General features: G+C 45.7%; 1 protein-coding gene across 1 annotated transcript in view; it reads left to right on the top strand.

Moving 5' to 3' along the window:
* The window catches only part of tent4b (terminal nucleotidyltransferase 4B), a 70,161-nt gene that overhangs the window by 22,984 nt on the left and 24,368 nt on the right, over nucleotides 1-22,809 (top strand). The window contains exons 2-4 of the mRNA XM_070898027.1: nucleotides 842-965; nucleotides 1,468-1,514; nucleotides 22,386-22,506. Coding sequence (XP_070754128.1) covers nucleotides 842-965; nucleotides 1,468-1,514; nucleotides 22,386-22,506 — 292 coding nt within the window. The remainder of the gene's footprint in view (nucleotides 1-841; nucleotides 966-1,467; nucleotides 1,515-22,385; nucleotides 22,507-22,809) is intronic.

The raw sequence follows: 22,809 nt of genomic DNA, 5'->3' as shown, positions 1-22,809 counted from the left end.
ATCTATGTAAAACCTTAGTAAGGTTGGCATTGGACCACCTTGTGCTGTTTGGGCTCCATGCTATATGAAGAATGTTGAGACAATAAAGAGAATACAGTGCAGATTCATCAGATGCTGTCTTGTATGAGAAAATACAAATATGAAGACTTGGAAAAATTAGGGCTGTCTATGTTAGAATAGAGGAGATTATGGAATGATTTGATAGTTGTGTTTAAAGTTATGAAGGGTATTTAAAGTTATGGCGGAATGGTACAGGGACTGTTTTGAAGAGTTTCAATGAGGGCACATGGGTACAAGATTACATACAAGATTTAGAACGGAGAGCAAGAGAAACCTTTTTTACACCAAGTTGTAAGGTTGTGGGATGGTCTGGAGTTTGTGATTGAAGCAGAGACCATGTCAACATTTAAGAATAGGTTACATAGATGGTTGAAGGAAGTCGGGTGGGTGGTGGACAAGGATATAGAAACAAGACAAGTACATGGGATTAGGACTAAATCTGCCTTCAAGGAGTTTGGCTTTCTCTTTCGTGTCGATCACTTTTTTCCCACTCTTAACTTTCTAAAAGCATTTACAAAAGTCATTAGATTGGCGTCATCATCATAGGTAGTCCCTCGGAGTCGAGGATGACTTGCTTCCACTCTAAAAGTGAGTTCTCAGGTGACTGAGGAGTCCACTGTGGGACTTGCAGTCCCTGTCACAGGTGGGACAGACAGTGGTTGAAGGAAAGGGTGGGCGGGGAGCCTGATTTGACGCATGCTTCTTCTGCTATCGAAGGAGCATTAGATTGTATTGTAGAACAGCAGTATACTAAAAAATATTTTTTATTGAAACATTTCAGACTTCATGAAGAAATTATTGATTTCTACAACTACATGTCACCTCGACAGGAGGAGGCAAAAATGCGGATGGAGGTTGTTGACAGAATAGAAAGTGTCATCAAAGAACTCTGGCCCAGTGCAGATGTAAGTACTAAAGGGGGACATTAATATTATCAAGGATAGCAGAAGTATGGTTCATATATAGAAGTGTATGAGCTGTTTGTTGATTTCAAAGAATATCTGTTGAAATGTTAATTTAATGTACAGTTGAAAATTCTTCTTCAGTAATTTACTGCTGAATATTTTCAGTCTCACAGCTCGCTTATTTTTGTTAGACAAAAAGCAGTGTTACTTCTTATGGAAAGTCTCGAACAGACACCCGTTTTGTTCACTATTTTGTGCCAGTGGTGTATTTTGTACTTTAGCGTGTGGTGCTTCCAGCATCTGCTCGAAAATGTCAGTTTGATCTTGAACCACTTTTTCTCTTAATCGATTTTGTTTTGTAATGCTATAGATAATTGTTCAAAACTCCACTGTAGCCACTAGTGGGCAGTAAATGCCAACACATTATATAGTTAGTCACACATGATTTTACTGTGATTCTAATGTATACCATTTAACTGATACTAAATAAATTATATTTCAGGTGCAGATATTTGGAAGTTTTAGCACTGGCCTATACTTGCCAACAAGGTAACATTTGTAAAGTACAAGTAATGATGTAATAATCTATTTGGTTGAATTTGTGATGAGTTGTTCATAACAGTGATTTACTCTTGATAGTTTATGCCTCTACCAGGTCATTGTCTAAACTTTTTTTTTATAAAACATAGAGACAGTATTGGTTTAGAGTTTAGAAACTACCAGCATCCACCATTTCTAAATTTATTTTAACCCATCAACATTTTATTGACTTGCATTAGGTTCATTAGGCATCATTTGTCATTCTCTTTCAAATGCCTCAGTGGTAAGTCCACATAAAAATTGTTGCAGTATTACATAGAACTTTTCAAAAATGACAATAACCTTGTACAAATATAGGGCCCAAGTTTCCACAAGAAAAAAAACGGGCGCCCCTCCGAGCTGGGCGCCCGTTTTTCGCGCCTAAAACGGCGCCTAAAAAAATCCTCGGTAGTCTCCACCGACTTACAGGTCCTGTGGCACTCGGCGCAGCCGGCACGAGCTGTGGGGGGGGCGGAGCCAGGTCCCTGCGCTGAAAACAGTGCCGAGACCTCTGCACATGCGCGCTACAGTCGGCACGCAAGTGCAGTAGCTCCAGGCGCTGAACTGTGGGAGGGGCCCGAAGCACGCAGCCCCTCGCCCTGGCTGAATGGCCTCACTGGGGCTGCGTGAATGAGGCTCCTCCCACGGCCAGCTCCTGCTCCCCGCCCGCCCGACCAGGCCCGACCAGACCCGACACCCCCCCCCCGCCGACCAGACCCGATCCGACACCCGCTCCCGACCGAGACCCGCTCCCCCCCCCCACCGCCCGCTCCGACCCAACACCCGCTTTCTTCCCCCCCCCCGCCCCGACCCGACCCGAGACCCGCCCCCCGCCCCGACCCGACATCCGCTCTCCCGACCCGACCCAACACCCGACACCCGCTCCCCCCCCCCCCGCCCCGACACCCGAGCTCCCCCCCTCCCCGACCCGAGGCCCGCTCCCCCCTCCCGACCCGACACCCGCTCTCTCCCCTCTCCCTCCCTCTCTCTCTCCCCTCCTCCCCCCCCCTCTCTCCCTCTCCTCCCCCTCCCTCTCTCTCCCCCTCCCTCTCTCTCTCCCCCCTCCCTCTCTCTCCCCTCTCCCTCTCCTCCCCCCCCCTCCCTCCCTCTCTCTCCCCCCCTCCCTCTCCCTCTCCTCCCTCCCTCCCTCTCCCTCTCCTCCCTCTCTCTCTCTCTCCCTCCCTCCCTCTCTCTCTCTCTCTCCCTCCCTCTCTCGCTCAGCGGCACGAACAGCTGCAGAATTCTCCCTGGCTGAAGCACTTTCACACAGGTAGGAAGATGGTTTATTTAATCTTTTCTTGGCTTATAAATGTTTATTCAGGTTGGATTTATTTGTAGAAGTATAAATAAGGATTTATTGTCAAATTTAATGAATTCCCTTCCCCCCCCCCCCCACCTCGTCCTGGGCGCCTAATTTGTAACCTGCGCCTGATTTTTTAATGTGTCGAACAGGTTTTTTCAGTTCTACAAAAGTCTTCACTGCGCCATTCTACTTTAGTTTGGAGTACATTTTCACTGTGGAAACTTTCAAATCAGGCGTCAGTGGCCGGACACGCCCCCTTTTGAAGAAAAAATTCTGTTCTAAACTAGAACTGTTCTACCTGACTAGAACTGCAGAAAAAAAAATGTGGAGAATTGCGATTTCTAAAATAGTCCGTTCTCCACCAGTTGCTCCTAAAAATCAGGCGCGAATCATGTGGAAACTTGGGCCCATAATGCTAGTATATTTTGCATACTGAACCACTCTTGTTGCAATAACTTACTTGCCCCTGTGGTACTTGGTATGTCTACTGTTAAGTACATTTATTTTGTGTATACCTTCGATCCCAATGTGCATCTCCTTTTTTTAAATGTTTTTTAAAATCTTTTTCTACCCCTTTCCTTTCCAGCTGCATGCCTGGATATAGTTCCATAGGTTTTGGCCACCCTCCAGTATCCAGCCCAAGTGACCATTATTCATGGTGTGTCACCAGACTCTTCGAGTGTGGAGGGGTGGTGGCATATGACAGCTAAGCCTGATCTTGCCACTATTTACTGTTAGCAGGGAACCCTGGATAGGAATCGGGAGCAGGATCCCTGCCCCATTGATTTTTATTTTTTAATCTCCCTCTAAACCCTAATCCTGAGCAATCCTGCAGTTGCCCCAGCTAAGATCACCTAACTCCGCACAGATTCTGATTCAAACCGGAGATGCTTGTGGTCTATATAATAACTGGATAAACTCACAGATCATCAGGGGACCTTATTGCTTATTTATGAGTTTACTTTTTAGCAAGAACAATTTGCGTTGTTAACTTGCATAGAAGAATGTTTCAAGGTGCATCACAGGATAATCAGAAAATACAGGCCATGCCAAAGAAGGACAGATTCGTAGAGGTGACTCAAAACTTGGTTACAGAGGTGGATTTTATCTAGGGCCTTGAAGGAGAAAAGGGAGTGGAATTCCACAGAGTAGGGCCTATGCAGGTGAAGGCATGGCTGCCAGTGGTGGGAAGCTGAGTCTGCACAAGTGGGCAGGGTCAGAGAGACGGAGAGTTGGGTTGTAGGGCTGCAGTGGGTGACTGAGAAAGGAAGGGGTGAGGTCATGGAGGGATAAGAATTTTAAATTTGAAGTGTTGCGGGCCAAGTAGTGTGAGGACAGAAATGATAGGCAAGCGAGACTTGGTCCAATACAGGATATGGGAATCAGAATTTTGGATGACCTAAAATCTATGGAGGGTGGAGGATAGGAGGTCGGCCATTGAAGTAATTGAGTGCGAAGGTGAGAAAAGCATGTGTGAAGGTTTCAGCAGCAGATGGGCTCAGGTGAGGAAAAAGGCAGGTTACATTACGGAGGTGGAAGTAGGCAACCTTTGAGATGGAGTGTATATGGGGTTGGAAGAGTAGATTCGGGTAGAACAAAACACAGGTTGTGAACAGTCAGATTAAGCCTGAGATAATGGCCGGAGTGGGAGATAAACTATACTAGCAGGTGTCCTATGCGGTTACTCACAATGAATCAATGATGCACTGTTTTATAACTAGCTGGTGCACTGCAATGTAGTGCATAAAGTATTACCAAGGCCACTAATTATTGTGATTTAAGTCAAATTCTGTTCTGACAGATCAGCAAAGTGACAGGAAAACTTGTCAGTGTGATGATACAGGAAGTGTGTACTATCTGCAAGACTTTTAATATATTTGCAAATCTCCTGCTAATTGAGCTGGACAGTATTTTTTTTTTATAACAGTAGGAATGTCATATAATGCTCAATGTATTATCTTGCCACAGATTTACAACGGCTAAATAAATTATATTCTGTTATGTCACATGAAGTAAATGTCATCATCATCATAGCCAGTCCCTCGGAATCGAGGAAGACTTGCTTCCACTCCTGAAGTCTTTAGTGGCTGAATAGTCCAATACGAGAGCCACAGGTGGGACAGATAGGCGTTGAGGGACGGGGTGAGTGGGACTGGTTTGCCGCACGCTCTTTCTGAAGTCTGTGCTTGATTTCTGCATGCTCTCGGCATTGAGACTCGAGATGCTCAGTGCCCTCTCGGATGCACTTCCTCCACTTAGGGCGGTCTTGGGCCAGGGACTCCCAGGTGTTCGTGGGGATGTCGGATTTTATCAGGGAGGCTTTGAGGGTGTCGTTGAAGCGTTTCCGCTGCTCACCTTTGGCTCGGTTGCCATGAAGGAGCTCTGAGTAGAGCACTTGCTTTGGAAATCTCGTGTCTGGCATGCAGACTATGTGGCCTGCCCAGCGGAGCTGATAGAGTGTGGTCAGTGCTTCAATGCTGGGGATGTTAGCCTGAATGAGGACGCAGATGTTAAATGTGACACTTGCAAGACATATACACTATATGTAAGACCTATACATTTTGGCAGGAAGTATTCTAGGATCAGGAAAAGACTAAAATAAGTTTTTGCAGCAAAAATGCGGGAAAAGATTTCAAAAGTAAACTTATGGAAAGCATGGGTTTCAGTGGCATGGTGGCTTGTTTGTTTGCCAGACAAACTGAAAATGAGGCCTCTGGAAGACCTGTGGGAAACAAAGTAAACAACATCCCAGATATTTTACACTGTCACATATTAAATGAAAAAAATATATAAAAAATACACTTTTTTTAAATGCACTTTTTGCAGGCCTGCATCGCTCAGATGCAAATTTAGAAGGGTAGTAGCACCACTTAATGTTTGGAGAATTAAAGGTAAATATAATGGTAAGTATGTATAGTTTGGCTTCTGGTTGTATGCAGGTGTTACTCGGGCAAGACAAATAGTGACACAAGAATTGCATGCAGTTGTGAGACTTTTAATATGTTACTTGAACTCCCATGTCATTGTTCACGGTGAGTCAGAAGATTTGTGGTTTTATAACAATAGGAGTGTTTATGCCGAGACAAATTAAATTTTTATTAAATGGTATCCTGCGATATTTTACTGGTGCTTTGGGGATTTAATTCCACAAACCTGTTCATTATTATGAAAACTGTAAATGAGTAGTCTTTAGATATTTTATATATATCCCATTACTTATGTAGTTTATATCCCATACCATTTTAAAACTGAACTACTCGGCAGGATGCTATGCAAGATGCATCAATTAGAGATCGATGTCTCCTACTGAGCAGTACTAGAGAGAGGGAATGGAGTTTAGGCATATTGACAGTAAAGGGTTGTCAGAAGAGTGATGGGACCAATTAGGGACCAAAATGGAGATCGATTGGTAGAGGCAGAAGGCACGGCTCAGTTACTAAACGAGTACTTTGCATCAGTTCTTTACCAAAGAAGAGGACTTTGCCAAAACTAGGGTAAATGAGGAGGTTGTTGGGATACTGGATGAGATTTTAAAAAATAGATAAAAGAGGAGGTACTAGAAAGGCTGGAAGTACTTAAAGTGAATAAGTCACCCGATCTGGATGGAATGCATCCTAGGTTGCTGAGGGAAGTAAGGGTAGACATTGCCACAATCTTCCAATCCTCCTTGGATACAGGGGCAAGAGGATTGCAAATGTTACACCCTTGTTCTAAAAAGGAGAGAAGGATAAGCCTGGCATTTACAGGCCAGTCAGTTTAATGTCGGTGGTGGTAAATTTTTAGAAACATAATCTGTGAGAAAATTAACTGCCACTTAGACATGTATGGACTAATAAAGGCTAGCCAGCACAGATTTATTAAGGGCAAATCATGTTTAACTAACGATTGAGTTTTTTGATGAGGTAACAGAGAGGGTGGATAGAGGCAGTGCAGTTGATGTGTATATGGACTTTCAAAAAGTGTTTCATAAAGTGCTACATAATAGGCTTCTTAGCAAAATTGAAGCCCATGGGAGAAAAGGGGCAGTAGGAGCGTAGATACTAAATTAACTAAGGGATAGAAAAGAGATATTTGTCGAGAATCACCCTTTTTCAGACCGGAGGGAGGTGTACAGTGAGCACTAGGACCACTGCTGTTTTTGATATACATTAATGGCTTGGGCTCAATTTTCTCCAGTGATTTGCGCTGTTTTTTTGGCCTAAATTTAAAAATCAAACTTTCCCCAATCTTTGTGCATCAGCGTAACTCAGTTAGTGACGATTTTTTTTTGGGTTAGTTTCCATTTGCGTCATAGCTTTTCATAATTATGCAAGTTTGGCCAATTTAAATTTCTAGGACGGCGTATGTGACCACTCCTGAAAAATCTTCTGGGCACTTAAGGAAAATCAACGCACATTAAAAAATCGGCGCAGAACGACGCCATTGTTTTTAGGCAAAGTTTTGGAGGGAGTCAAGAACACGTAAATATGCATAATCAAGCTTAAATTTTAAAACCTTAAAATGCAGGAAATGGACACGCCACCACCGAACGTCTTCAAACCAGGCTCGCGGATCGCAGCGTTGGCCGGCAGTATCTGTCCCGGGCTCTGAGCTCGGCTTGAAGGAAGCCCGGGGGTGGATGGGGGGCTATGGAAGGCGAGTGGAAGGCATGAGAAGCCTTACACTGTGCATCAAATGAAGCCTAGGGGGGTATGAGAAGCCTTACACTCATCATCATAGGCAGTCCCTCGGGGTCGAGGATGACTTGCTTCCACACTAAAAATTAGTACACGGGTGACTGATGAACTCATTTCAAAAGATGGAAGATGCCTGTGCGTGAATTCTTTTAATGTGGGGTGGTCGTTGCACACCAGCCACCGCACGGGCTTGACGAAGCAAGGTCTTAGTCCAGTGGCAAGGGGATCCAAGACGACTGGGGACCAGGCTCCGCCGCATGTGCCAATACATACACACAAGCTCAAACATACTCCTACTGTCCTTCTTTCCTCCTTTCCATAGGACCTCTCCCGATGTGGAATTCATAGTACGCAATGTGAGCCTCACAGCCTTGCTATTGGCCCGTGCTGCACCTTCCCTCGGTTTTGTCCACGCTGCTCCACCTCTGGGCCCCGACTTCTCCGCTCCTCCGTATCTTGTCCGTCCTCTCTGCTTCCGACCTCCGCTCCTCGCAGCTTCCAACCTCCGTTTCTCCTGATCCTGGGTCGCGACTGCTAAATTAGGCTCCACCATGCTCTAAGTGTCATGTATCCTACATGGCCACTGTTGGTACTATCACAAGATGTGCCACCAGAGGGCACAGCAGTGGGAGACTTGTAGGTTACCTGTACAGGTGTGCCTGGCCTATTATAGGATCAGTGACTGATCCTCAGTCTGGAGTTAACGAATAAAAGACTAAAGTCACTCCAGTTCAAGTACTACACATTGCCTCGTGGAGTAATTACTAGAGCATCTAAGGACACAACAATTGGTGACGTGATTACGAACTTTCACACGAAAATGGCTACCCTTGGTACGCTGCGGCAGTTTGCCGATGGTGATGATTGGGATGCCTTTGAGGAGAAGCTCAAACATTTGTTCATAGCAAACAACCTGGCAGGAGACGACCTGGCCACACTGGCTGATAAGCGCAGAGCTATCTTGCTAACCAGTTGTGGGCCCACCGTCTATGGCCTCGTCACGGACTTGCTGGCACCAGCGAAGACAACGATCAAGACTTACAAGGAGCTCGTAACCCTGAACCATGAGCAACTCAAGCCCAAGAGAGCATTGTCACAGCCAGACACCGGTTCTACAGCGATCGACAGCCCGAAGGCCAGGAAATCGCGAAGTGCACCGCAGACTTCAGGAGGCTGCCAGCACTGTGCAAGTTCGGCAACCACCTCAACGAAGTGTTGCGGGACAATTTTCTCATTGGAATTGGCCATGAGGGCCTTCTTCACAAGCTACTGTCGGCGGATACCACAGTCGCACTGCAGAAGGCCATCTTTGTGAGTCAGTCATTCATGACCTCTACCTGCAGCTCTAGGCAGATGACTCACCCTCAGGACTCAAACCCGGCAGGTACTGTGCACAGAGTGGCGCCGTTTAGAGGCTGGACTGGACTGGGAGAGAGAACAGGCCCATGAGTCCCTTGACTCAGAGTCCGCCGAGGGGGGGGCTAATCGAGTAGCACCATGCTGGCGTTGCGGAGGGAATCACAGGACTCACCAGTGCCGCTTTAAAGACTATGTATGCAAAGGCTGCAGCACAAAAGGTCACCTCCAGCGAATGTGTAAGAGAAATATGACTCACTGTGTCGATGAAGAGTCTGCAGATGGCCAGGAATCCAGTGCAGATTATGAATCGATAGGCAGAGAGGCAGCCCAGTCCCACGGGGAGGTACATAACATGTTTACCTGCACCACCGAGTGTTCCCCACTGAAGATGGAAGTCGAGATAGATGGCGTTCCAGTCTACATGGAAGTGGACACTGGGGCGAGCCAGTCAGTGATGAATCAAGAAGCCTTTGAGAGGCTATGGGACAATCAAGTTGAACGACCCAAGTTGGCCCCGGTTCAGGCAAAGCTGCACACCTACACCGATGAAATCATCCCAGTCGTTGATAGCGCGAATGTAAAGGTACTCCATGATGGCGTGGTGCACAAGTTATCTCTCTGGATTGTTGCAGGTGATGGACCAACGCTGCTCAGCAGAAGGTGAATGGAGAAAATCCATTGGAAGTGGGAAGACTTCACCCCTCCAGCGATCGACGTCCTCTGCGCTCCGAGGCAAAGCAAGCCCTCACCTGAGGGTGGACCCGGCACCGGAGAGCAGAGCAGCACGGCACCCGAGGCGCAGACCGCTCAGCACGACTGCGTGGAGATGATCCAGCTGAGACGACCTGAACACACCTTCCCAGCTTCGGAGGCAGGGGAGAAGAGGATCACCACAGCCGACATCGATTATGGAGGAAAGATGGCGCCCAAACCATGAGGTGAGGCGCTGAAGAAAAAGATGGCCGTGGCCAGACCATGAGGTGCAGCGCTGATAGAGCAACATCTGGCACGAAACTGAGAAGAGGATTGAGGTAAAGCAAGCAAGGCTCTCTTAAAGGAGGCCTGCAACCCACCATAATCAAAGGAACAGTTCCACACACTCAAGCAATGTAACAGTAGCTGTAAGTCAGAGACAAAATGTATAATTGATCATGTAAAATGTGTAAGTGATGATCAGAGTTGTGTACATGCAACGAGCAAGGAAACGTCGTGCGATCATGTAAAATGTGTAATTGACAATCTGAATTGTGTACATGCAACCAGCGAGGAAAAGTTGCGCGATCGCGATCGGACCCACAGAGTGTCCATCATAAGTAATGAAAGGTTATGCGATGCAGGATTTCAACTGCACGCAGACAATGCAACGGGCAGACATCCATCGGGAGCACACAGGTCCAGTGAGCTACCCAATACCGTAGCCAGCGTCCCGGGGACCAGAGTCATGCACCACGGAGTGTGGCCACAAGCAGTCAACACACACACACACGAGCTGCAGAGCAAGCGACCTCAGCAGGGCAACAGCACCGGTATCGATACCATGTCCCTGATCGGCTCCACCTCTCAGGCACCCGATGGCACCAACTGCCACGAGCCTGAGAGAGCAGACTGTGCTAAGGCGCAGTTCCCAGACCCCATCGCCACCAAGGCCATACTTGCAAACGAAGCGTCTCCCACCACAGTTCCACCAAAGGGGACCGGGACCAGCTAGGATCCCAAGCCAAATAACGCTCAGGCCAGCGAGTCAGCAGTCCCCTGTGCATTATTAGGCGACAACTCCTCAGGGAGCAGCAGCGATCCTCGGTACAAAGAAAGGACAGGGAGGTCACAGGCATCTGTGAACCGGCCCGATGCTAGGGACCAAGGCAACAGCCCCAAGAGCAGGCAACTCGAGCCAACCGGGTTCCCACTGCCAGCACTGGACACTGAGCCGCCACCAGACTGCAGGGACATAATCCAGCAGCTCTGGAACTAGTTTGTCCTCACGCACTGGTCACTGTATCAATAAGGCATCTCACCAGTCTAACGTACTTGTCTCACAACGACCCGCAAATGTAATGCAAACCTGTTTTCCTGAACTTGAATGTATATGAATGCTATGAGCCTCCGGCTTAATCAAGATGGGGGGTTGGAGGGGGCGAGAATGAAGTGGTCAGGAACATACACACACAAACGGCAACCACCAGCACTCTACTGCACCAACCACTCACCCAAGATTGAAACGACCTACCAAGGGTCAACCAGATAGAGCCCACATAGAGCTAAGCCCAGAGCACAGTCAATACAGAGGCGATTTGCACTAAAGGCTCGGGAGAGTGATGTCATGTATCATACATGGCTACTGTTGGTACTGTCACAAGGTGTGCCACCAGAGGGCACAGCTGTGAGAGACTTGTAGGTTCCCTGTACAGGTGTGCCTGGCCTAGTATAAAAGGCAGGCCACCAGGTGTGATCCTCATTCTGGAGTTAACGAATAAAGGATTAGGGTCACTACAGTTCAAGTACAACACATTGCCTCATGGAGTCATTACTAGAGCATCTAAGGACACAACGCTAAGAGATGCCACCAATCATCTACCTGCATTCTGATGACATTTAATTTTGTCGCCCACTTTGGTTTTCTCGCCCTCTTGAGACCGTTGTTAATTCTGCTGCTGCGGTGACTAGCTGTTTTTGATTTTTCACAGCTCCAGCCTTCTGCTCCAAACTTACATTATGCATCAAATGAAGAGTGGGGTGGTGGGGGTGGGGGCTGCCGTTTTGAGCTTCTTCCAAAGGTACAATTTAATCATGGTGGCAATACTGATGATGTCAAGCCTTCTGCATGATGGTGCTGCGGAGGAGACAATTGATTCGACATCATCGCATGAGGAACCTCAGCACATAGGGTGATGGGCAGGAGGCCTTACCCACGTTGGGTATATTGAGACAGGCGTTCGTATCTGCACCCGAGTGATGCAGACTGTGTCAGAAGACTGCGTTTTCACAAAGAAGTTGTAACTGAGATATGTGAGTTAGTAAAAACAGACCTGCAACCTAGAAGCATCAGGAGGACTGCTTTGTCAGTTGAAGTGAAGGTTACAGCTGCACTTTCATTCTATACATCTGGCTCGTTTCAAGCGACAACTGGGGATGTGTGCATCATCTCTAAACATGCAACACATATCTGCATTCGGCAGGTGACTGCCGCACTATATGCCTGGAGAAATGACTACATAAAGTTCCCCATGACCGCCCAGGCAATGTGTGAAAGGGCTGTGGGCTTCTCCAGGATTGTTGGCTTCCCAAAGGTACAGGGCTGCATTGATTGTACCCACATCGCCTTGCGAGCATCTTTGGAGGATTCCAAGATGTACAGGAACAAAGACTTCCACTCCGTTAATGTGCAGCTCATGTGTGACGACATGCATCGCATCATGCCGATGCAAGATACCCTGGGAGTACCCATGATGCGTTCATCTTAGGCAAAAGTGTTATATCTGCCATGTTTCAGCGTCAGTTCACTGTTGTGTGCAGCATAACTTGGCCATCATGAGGCAGCAGCAGCTGGTAGTAGAAGACCCACCTGAGGTGAGAGTGGCTGATGATGATTAGGAAGATGCAGATGAGGAGGACGAGTAATTAGTGATGGGGAACATGGAGCTGGCAGAAACTCTGAACAAATATTTTGTATCAGTCTTTACGGTAGAGGACACAAAATATCCCAACAGTGGATAGTCAAGGGGCTATAAAGGGGGAGGAACGTAACACAATCACAATCACTAAGGAGATGGTACTCAGTAAGACAATGGGACTAAAGGCGGATAAATCCCCTGGACCTGATGGCTTGCATCCTAGGGTCTTAAGAGAAGTAGCGGCAAGGATAGTGGATGCATTGGTTCTAATTTACCAAAATTTGCTGGATTCTGGGGAGGTCCCAGCAGATTGGAAAACTGTAAATGTAACACCCTATTCAAAAAAAGGAAGCAGACAAAAAGCAGGAAACTATATAGACCAGTTAGCCTAACATCTGTGATTGGGAAAATGTTGGAGTCCATTATTGAAGAAGCAGTAGCAGGACATTTGGAAAAGTATAATTGTCAGGCAGAGTCAGCATGGATTTATGAAGGGGAAGTCATGTTTGACAAATTTGCTGGAATTCTTTGAGGATGTAACGAACTGGGTGGATAAAGGGGAACACTGAATGTGGTGTATTTGGACTTCCAGAAGGCATTCATAAGGTGCCACATAAGAGGTTACTGCATGGGATTGGGGGTAATATATTAGCATGGATAGAGGATTGGCTAACTAACACAAAACAGAGAGTCGGGATAAATGGTTCATTCTCGGGTTGGCAATCAGTAACTAGTGGGATGCCGCAGGGATCAGTGCTGGGACTCCAACTATTTACAATCTATATTAACGACTTGGAAGAAGGGACTGAGTGTAACGTAGCCAAGTTTGCTGATGATACAAAGATGGGAGGAAAAGCAATGTGTGAGGAGGACACAAAAAAACCTGCTAAAGGACATAGACAGGGGGCAAAAAATAATCGCTGGAGAAATACCACCAACGATGTCTCCGCAAGATCCTGCAAATCCCCTGGGAGGACAGATGCACCGACGTTTGTGTTCTCGATCAGGCCAACATCCCCAGCATCGAAGCACTGACCACACTCGACAAGCTCCGTTTGGTGGGCCACATTGTTCGCATGCCTGACACAAGACTCCTACAGCATGCACTCTCCTTGGAACTCCTACACGGCAAGCGAGCCCCTGGTGGGCAGAGGAAACGTTTCAAGGACACCCTCAAAGCCTCCTTGATAAAATGCAACATCCCCACTGACACCTGGGAGTCTATGGCCAAAGATCGCCCTAACTGGAAGAAGAGCATCCAGGAGGACGCTGAGCACGTCGAATCTCGTCACTGAGAGCATGCAGACCGCAAGCGCAGGTAGCGGAAGGAACGTGCGGCAAACCAGACGTCCCACCCAGCCTTTCCTTCGACTGTCTGTCCCACCTGTGACAGAGACTGTAATTCCCACATTGGACTGTACAGTCACCTGAGGACTCGCTTTTAGAGTGAAAGCAAGTCTTCCTCGATTTCGAGGGACTGTCTATGATGATGATGATGATGGCAGATGGCGTATAATGTTGGAAAGTGTGAGGTTATGCACTTTGGCAGAAAAAATCGAAGAGCAAGTTATTATTTAAATGGAGAAAAATTGCAAAGTGCTGCAGTGCAGCGGGACCTGGAGGTCCTGGTCCATGAAACAAAAGGTTAGTATGTAGGTACGGCAAGTGATCAGGAAGGCCAATGGAATCTTTGCAATAAAGGCTATGGGGATGGAGTATAAAAGCAGGAAAGTCTTGCAACAGTTGTACATGGTATTGGTGAGGCCACACCTAGAATACTGCGTACTGTTTTGGTTTCTATATTTAAAAAAGTATATACTTGCTTTGGAGGCAGTTCAGAGAAGGTTCACTAGATTGATTCCGGAGCTGAAGGGGTTGATTTATGAGGAAAGTTGAGTAGGTTGGGCCTCTACTCATTGGAATTCAGAAGAATGAGCGGTGATCTTATCGAAACGTATAAGATTATGAGGGGGCTTGACAAGATGGATGCAGAGAGGATGTTTCCACTGATAGGGGAGACAAGAACTAGGGGGCATAATCTTAGTTTTAACTGGGCGGCCCGTTATTCTGAGATGAGGAGGAATTTCTTCTGAGGGTTGTAAATCTGGAATTCGCTGCTTCAGAGAGCTGTGGAAGCTGGGTCATTGAATACATTTAAGACAGAGATGGACAGTTTCTTAACCGATAAGAGAATAAGGGGTTATGGGGAGCGGGCAGGGAAGTGGACCCGAGTTCACGATCGGATCAGCCGTGATCGTATTAAATGGCAGAGCAGGCTCGAGGGGCTGTATGGCCGATTCCTGCTCCTATTTCCTATGTTCTTATGTAATAGACACAAAAGGCAGTTCAGTGAATAAATGTAATTGTGTTATTGTGAAATATGTAATTTTTCTAATTTTTCATTTTGTTTTAAACCTTTATTTTGGATATTAAAAATCACAGTTACTAAGAAAAAAATGATAAAACATTTTGAGCGATTTGTAGAAACTTGGTGGCTAGATTATGCAATCACGGGAATATAATCATTAAAAATACATATCACAGCGTCACCTACAGGAGTAACAGATACTGCAAATATTTGCAATGAGTTTTCAATGTGGCTCATCACCCCCATGTACCAAATTTAATATATAACTATCTGATTGCTATGGTGTTGCACACCGGAAGTGAAGACCAAGTGTACTAAAACAGAAAATACAGGAAACGCTCAATAGGTCAGGCAGAATCTGAAAAAAGGAAGGTGGGATTAATGTATTGGGTCTATGAACCTTTGTCAGATCCCAAGTGTAGTATTTGGATCAAATTGGATTAGAGAAGGGTGGGTGAAAGAGAGCATGGAGAGGGAAAATGGAGGAATAAGAGAGAGTGAGAGTAGGAGAGGAAGGAATGGGTAGATCGAGGGATAGGGTGGAAAGGAAGGGGGAGAAGGAGGATACGAAATGAGGGGGAAATGGGATGGCCTCACATTGGTGAGGGTGAAAGAGGAAAGGGTGGTCGAGGGGGAAGGGGGGTTGCAGGCTGAGGTTGGCAAACCCGCAGCAGGTTGGGTTCCAAAATATCATCAGATGGTAGGATGCCCTTCCCTCCACCAGTCCTGACTCTCTCTCTCGGGTGGGGGTGGTTGGGGAGGGGAGAGAAGGAAGCTGGAGAATGTCCCCTTGCTTCCACTAGACCTTTCACAACCTCTCACCAGAGGGATCTGGGAAATCATCCTTTCCCTGCACCTGGCCACCCACTTGTTTTGAATGGAAGGAGAAATAATTGCCGACACATGCCCCTCCCTTCACCAGACCCTGAAGGAGGTTGCAGCAAGTTCTAATTCCAATGTCAGTTGAAGAAGGAGATTACTTTTTCTGAGCACAACCCAATTTCCAATTCAACACGGAGAAACAATCTTTGTCATCCCAGGATTTCTGTTGCAGCGACCAGTGGAGGGGTGGGGGAGCAAGCTACATTAGTAATCCAGCTTGTACAAGTAATGCAGGTTGCCACACGTCTGTTGTCCATTAGTTGATGAGGTTGCTGATGGTTTCTTCATCGGCGAGGGGAGTGGATTGTTGCTCAGTGGGAAGGGGCACGAGTCATACGCATGGGGTGGGAGGAAGGAGATGAGGGAGGAGGAGATGTGTGATCTTGGTTGCTTCTCTGGACTTTTAAGGGCCAATACGCTGATTCTATTACTCTGGCTGATGATGCAATGCACGATCTTCAATTCTGCTTCCATGCAATTTTACTTTTCAGGATTTGTACTCGTGGTCATCGGTTTCACTTCACTATTTTGCATGTGGACACTTTTTTCAAAAGTTTTTTTGCAATTGATTTTTGTGAAATGCCTTTAAACTGCTTGACAGTTGTTTTACATAAACATTTACCTTATTCCAAATGGAAATATCTATTGCATTACTCATCTTTTTAACAGCTCCTAGTAAGTTACACACAATTTTTTTTAAAGAGCTGGGCACATTAACATTATTTAGGGATTTTAATTTGACCTGTAATGTTACAATTGCTGTGCCACCTCCTGGCACATTACCTTTGGAACCTTGAGACTGAGTTTTTGATATATAACACAACACATTACTAGTAGATCTCTCGTGCTGTTGCTCACGGTAAATAGAAAGAAGAGTTCTTTGTCTTACCTGTCTGTTACCTTCATGTTGCTGGTTTTCTGTCTGCTTCTCTCTCCATCTTTTCTCTTCTGTTCTTTATTCCCTCCCTCTCTTTCCTACTATTCTGTGTCTCCTCTTCTACTTCTCATTTTTTGTCCTTTTTAGGTCGGCGGAGAAGGCACCATATTTTCAGTGGTGGCTTCTGGTTGCTGGGTAGGGAAGGGGATCTGACCAGTGCTGCAGGCTGGTAGGTGATGGGTATCTTTTTGGTTGCAGGTGGGGATAGGAAACCAGGTTATAGGTTGCATTTTCCGATGGCGAATGTGGAATGGTCAAAGAGATCTGGTTATGACCAGAGGTGCACTATAAGGGAATGGGCACATAAGCACTGCAGAGAAGGAGCAGAGCTCAGTCAGCTGGGCTGGAGAGAATTGGGATGAAGGCCAGAGGGCTGGAGGGTGCACGGCTCAGTCAGTGGGCACTAAAGGAGCAGTGGGGTGGGAGTGCGTGGTGATTTCATTGCAGCTGGCTGAGGCAGCAACTAAGAACATTTTAAACCTTTTTTTAATCTTCAGTACTGTGAAGCAGTGGGGCTTGAAGGGGTAGCAGCTTAAGGTCAGCAGCGGGACAAATTAAAACAGCGGGGCTAAAGCACCATTGGGGTAGAAGGAGGTGGGTATTTCAGTGGGCCTGGATTTGGCCTGAAGCAGTTGCGGGCCAAATATAAAAATAATTATTTTTAGCTAGGCAGAGGCGGTGGGGCTTCTAGGCGGCAGGGTGGTTTTATCAGGAGCATAATTGAAGATCAGCAGCAGGGCTCTGCATGCAGAAGATTGTTTCCAGCAGTCAACTGTCTCTCAAACTGACCCTCAATTTGTACCTAAGAGAAGCAATAGAGTAAGTGAAAGAAAGGCCATGCGGTAATAGTTTTTTTTAAAGTGAAGAATAGGTTGGCTAGTGCTCACTTTGGAATTTATTGTATTGAAAAAGAATGCGTACTTAAGTCATGCTTTGTTATTCGTGAAGGCATTTGGTGATTTTTCTGAAGGTAGGGGACATCGAATTGCGGCAGTGGTGACAGTTAGATTGTGTCGCACAGAAGAGAAAGCTTTAGTGATCAATTGTGCTCAGATACCCTTTTGCAGCAGTAACTGAGGAGCACTCTGAATGATGGTCATGGTGATGCACTCTTCCACATACTTATGCCTCCAAAGCAGTGAGTGCCACCTCGCCAGGAATATCCAAGTCCAGGCCTTTTTGTGTAGTGAATTTGAGCAGGGCACACCAAACTACAATTATGCTGGAGTCACAATCTGGAACATACTGCTGTGTTCCTTCAAGACTTTGATAGTCCTCTTGATGCCCACTTTGGTGAAGGCATATGACTTGTAGTGCTCCTCTGCTGCTGTTTGGGCAACTCTTAGTATGGCCATTATCCATGAGAGCAGGGGCATCACCTCGTCACCCACAGTGACCTGATTTTCTTCCTCGAATTTAGGAAGGGCCTAATTTTGAAGGCTGAATACACTGGCCTGGATTTTGCGAGGCAGCTGATGGCGTATGCACAGCGTATGCCGTTGTAAGTCCTCAGAATGGCTCTACAAGTTCTGGATTTCTGCATGCGCGAAACCCGGAACTTGCGATCTGTCAAGTTTCACATTGACAGATCCTTCGCATCCGCTGCAAAAACACTTTCCTTGGCCCGGATTTGGGCTATTTGGCTAACTACTGCCAGTGAATGCCCACGTAACCCTTGCATCTGGTTAAAGCAATCGTAAAGCCTTTTACCAGCATACGGGTTAAAATAAATGTTAAAATAATTTTAAAAATGATTAAAACATACACATAGTTAAAATTAGTTAATGCTAAATTTATTTTTCAAAAAATTAAATTTTAATTTTAAATGCTTAATTAAAGGAATGAATTTTGAACATGGGAACATTTATTTTTATTTAAGTGGTGTGAATTCTTACTCATTTGATGATTTCTAATATGCTTATGGGGATTCCGTACATAAATGGAATCCCCATAAGCATCATAGGAATCCCCCCCTTTTGGTTGACCGGGCACAGGTGATCCCAGGGGCATAGGCGTATGCCTGCAGATCCAGGACTCGAAGAGTCTGAAGCTCTGGAGACATCAGGTATGTTCGGATTTTTTTTTTTGATTCGGAGGTATCCTCTTCTGGTACGCCTCCGACCGCAAATTCAGAGCCATTGTGACAACTTCCAAGAAATCTCACATTGCATGTTGTCTCACAATCTGTACATTCAGAAAATGGGAGCCTTTCCTATTGAAGAAAAGAAAACTTTCATGAGTGCCTTTCACGACCTCAGAATATTGCAAAGTGCTTCACAGCTAATGAAGTATTGTTGAAGTGTAGTCACTGTTTAATGGTGGGAAATAAACTAATTTGTGCAGAACAAGATCCCACAGGCACTAGAGAGATAAATTACCAATTGAAGTTTGTTCGTGGTGTTGGCTAGTACTCCCTTGCTCTTCAAATAGTGCCATGGGATCTTTTAGGTTGACCTAACAGGGAAAACTGAGCCTCGGTTTAATGTCTCATCTGAAAGACAACACCTCTAATCTGTTTTGCACTGGAGTGTCAGCCAATAATTTTGTGCCGGCATCTCTAGAGTAGGACTTGTACACCCATGATCTTCTGACTCGGGCAAGAGTGCTACCACTAAGCCAAGGCTGAGAAAGTTGACCGGGTTGACTGTAGGAGCTGTCAGAGCAATGCTGGTGCCATCCATTGTACTCTGAACCTTGTGAAAGCTTGCAATCTGAAAACCTAGATGGCTCTATCTTTTCCCTTGCTGTGATGTGATGGTGCATGAATTCCCCAGCTCTCTTAAAAAGTGAGTTGGTCACCTAATATGCACACACCTGGCTGAAATAAGAGATTTCCTGTGGCTGCCCGAAATGAGTAAGTGCCAAATGAGTGAGTGAGTAAGCATTGAGTACGCATCATCTTCATAGCTACAAATAGATAAGTGTGGACCAATGACTGTGGTTGCAGGTCTTTATGGAGTAGGTGGCAGATTTCCTCTATTATCTCATAGGGGAAACACAGTCTTCTAATACATATCCCTTCATTAACACCTTCAAAGGTCCCATGCTGCCTGTATATTCTTTGAATGATGTGACAGCGTCCTTTGCTCCATCCTCTCCTCTTTTACTCCTCCTCCATATAATGGCATACAAAGGTATGCCCATAGGGAATTCTGTACTTGGTCCTGACAAGCCCTTGCCTGAAATGGGGTTTGGGGGGTGGGGGGGGGGCTGCAAAAAGTCATTCGCCCAATGGTCGCACATTCCCACGTCCAAGGTTTATCTAGGCTAAATACAAAAAATATATAGCTCTGAAAAGTTGTTCCAAACTACTGTAATCGCTACTCAAACTTTCAGCAATCTTTGACAAGTCCAGGCAACAGTTGTGTCTTGTATTTCTCATTTTAACTTGCCCCTAGTGCAGCATGAGCATAAAACAAGAGCCCTCATTTTAATATGTTAATTCAGTGGCGGGGACTCACCAGGAAGCACCAAAAAGCATGTGTAAATTTAGGAGGGTGGATTTTGGAGTTAAACCAGCTTCTGCCTCAATTTGCTGCCTAGGAAAAATATTTTGCACTTGAAACGCTGACATTTTGGGGCTGATATTTTTGCCCAGAGTTGTGACTCTGGGTTGAATTTGGATTGGGCAGTCAAAGCATGTGCAGTGTACCTAATTTCACAGGATCCATCAGTGCCATTCAGTCAGCTATACTAATAGAATATTTTGCTTTAGTTCTGAGCACTTTTAACTCAATAGTTATTCTTCAAATAGTTTTGAATAAGAGGACAAATTTCAAAACCTTTATTGAAGAAAAATTTATATTGAATGTACAGGTTGAACCTCTCTTATCCGAGACTCCCTTATCCGGCACCATTCCTGGCTGATGGGTGGCGTATGCACAGATAATTTTTTTTCATACTCACTAATATTCTGTGCTCTCCTGAAGATGAGACTCCTTCCTTGCTCCGATTCTGAAAGCACTGATTGCCTAAGTGGCCTTGAGGGTGGGTATTCAAGTTGGTGGGGGGGTGCGGGCGGGGGATAGATAGAGGTTCAACCTATACTACTAATAATTATATTTTGAATTAAATTATAAATAAAAACTTGATAAAAGTTATTATTTTAAAAAATAAACATGTTTAAACCCCCCTGTGGGGACTCCTGCAACCACAGAGCCACCATAGCTTCGCTTACGCTGGGCGGCTTGCTTTTAACGCGATCCCGGGTCAGCACATGGATTGCACTGAGTCCCATCGACCTGCCTCCCGCGCCCTGGTCAGGCCGGCGGGCTGCAACCTGGGCTGGCCGCTCCTCCCCTCCCTGCTGCCCTTGGTGCTCTGCCAAACAAAAAGAAAAGACCTCTTCATTACTTTCAATGAGTTTTGAAGATCGTGGGGGTGGGGGGGGCAGTGGATTGCGGGCGTCGGGAATATCTGTATTGGGGCTGGCTGGCTTGGGCTCGGGGCTGGCAGTTGTAAAAGACGGTAGAACACGTGACCTCCCCTCGTCTGACAAAATCCCTTATCCGGCACAGGCCAGGTCCTGAGGGTGCCGGATAAGGGAGGTTCAACCTGTATTTTGAAAGAGGTGTGTCTGAGAGAAAGGGGTAAATAATGATTTGTTCTGATACACACCTGTTATAGCTTTTGTGTCACAAAACATCTGAATATGCATTAATCTGGGAGAAGGGGAAATGGAGAGAGAGAGAGAGAGAGAGAGAGAGAGAGACTCGTTATTAATCACTTTTCCAAAAACACCAGTTCAGTTTTGAAGCCAACTAATAATTTATGTATTGCTGACTTTTGGAGAAGGTGAATGCTAATTCCTTACACCTATGAGGCACATCTTAATTCTAACACACATGATTGCGAGACACAAACCAGCCAGTTAGATAGAGATGTTTTTCTTCATTGTAATTTGATTTCTTTTTTTAAAAAAAACGTTGAATTTTGAAGGCAAGCAAAGCCTCTTTGAGGGAAACAGATGGGAAGGTAGAGGAAAGAAACAGTTGAGGGTTTGGGGGCCTTTGATCTCTCACCACCTCTCCAGGAGGAGGGTGCAGTGGGAGTGAGTAGAAGTAGATAACTGGTTAAGAATCTGACAAATCGGAGCTTCTATTTTATGGGGGAAAGTCATCAAAGTACACTATTCCTTCAAGGCATTTCCACCATGTGCAAGTTAGGTTACCTTGGATCACTTGCTGTGAGCAAAGCTGCCGGGTTCCTACTTTAGAAAAGTTCAAATGCCTTTTATTTCTCTCTTAGATTTGTTTTGCAGTCTAGTCTTTTCAGCAATTTGGTTCTGAATTGAAATATCCCTAATCTTGTCACTTTTTTTGGTAAAGTTTTGAAACATTGTCTTCTCATGGTGAGGCATCACCGCATGCTAGGTAATATTTGGTCATGACACCTGGTGAGTTTAGTGCCAGTGCATTTCATGTTGGCCAGATTTGGATATTAGGAGTTAAATCCAGCTCCTAATTTCCGATTCTGACGAGGGTCCTGGTCCTGAATCCTTCCCAGTGACCAACCTATATAACACTAGTACTCGATGTCTATTATTGTCATGTGACCAATGATTTACAATCTTGGTTGCAAGGATGAAGATCAATTCCTCCACATGCAGAAACATTGCAGGGTGTGGAGTGCAAATTTCCATTAGTATTACATTTTTAACTTGTCAAAAAATGATTCACTAATGCTTTTCATTCTCTCCTATTCAGTGATATAGACTTAGTGGTGTTTGGGAAATGGGAGACCCTACCACTGTGGACTTTAGAGGAAGCACTTAGGAAACACAGTGTGGCTGATGAGAGCTCTGTGAAAGTATTGGATAAAGCAACTGTAAGTACTTGGAAGTTTAATTTTTGAATAATTATTCCTTTTGTGTCTGTTTAAAGAGGGTGGCAAGTGCAAAGAAATAGGATTTTAGTATTTGTTGCGAACAAAGAAACTGTTTAGTGCTACAGAAATATGGGTGCTGTTTTTAACGGAGAGCAGGATTGGTGCGTGGCGAGTGTTGAGGCAGGCAGTGCATCCGAATAACATCATTGGAGTGAGGCCCGGCAGATCGTGTCGGCAGCAGGCCAGCCACCCACCCACCTTTTTCTCACAATCGCTATGTGGCAGTCCTGAGGAATCATATTT

This window comes from Pristiophorus japonicus, chromosome 13 (assembly GCF_044704955.1).
Source record: "Pristiophorus japonicus isolate sPriJap1 chromosome 13, sPriJap1.hap1, whole genome shotgun sequence".
In the NCBI taxonomy this organism is placed as follows: Eukaryota; Metazoa; Chordata; class Chondrichthyes; family Pristiophoridae; genus Pristiophorus; species Pristiophorus japonicus.
Note: the sequence above shows the minus strand (reverse complement) of the source record. Positions and strands in the feature narration are given on the sequence as shown.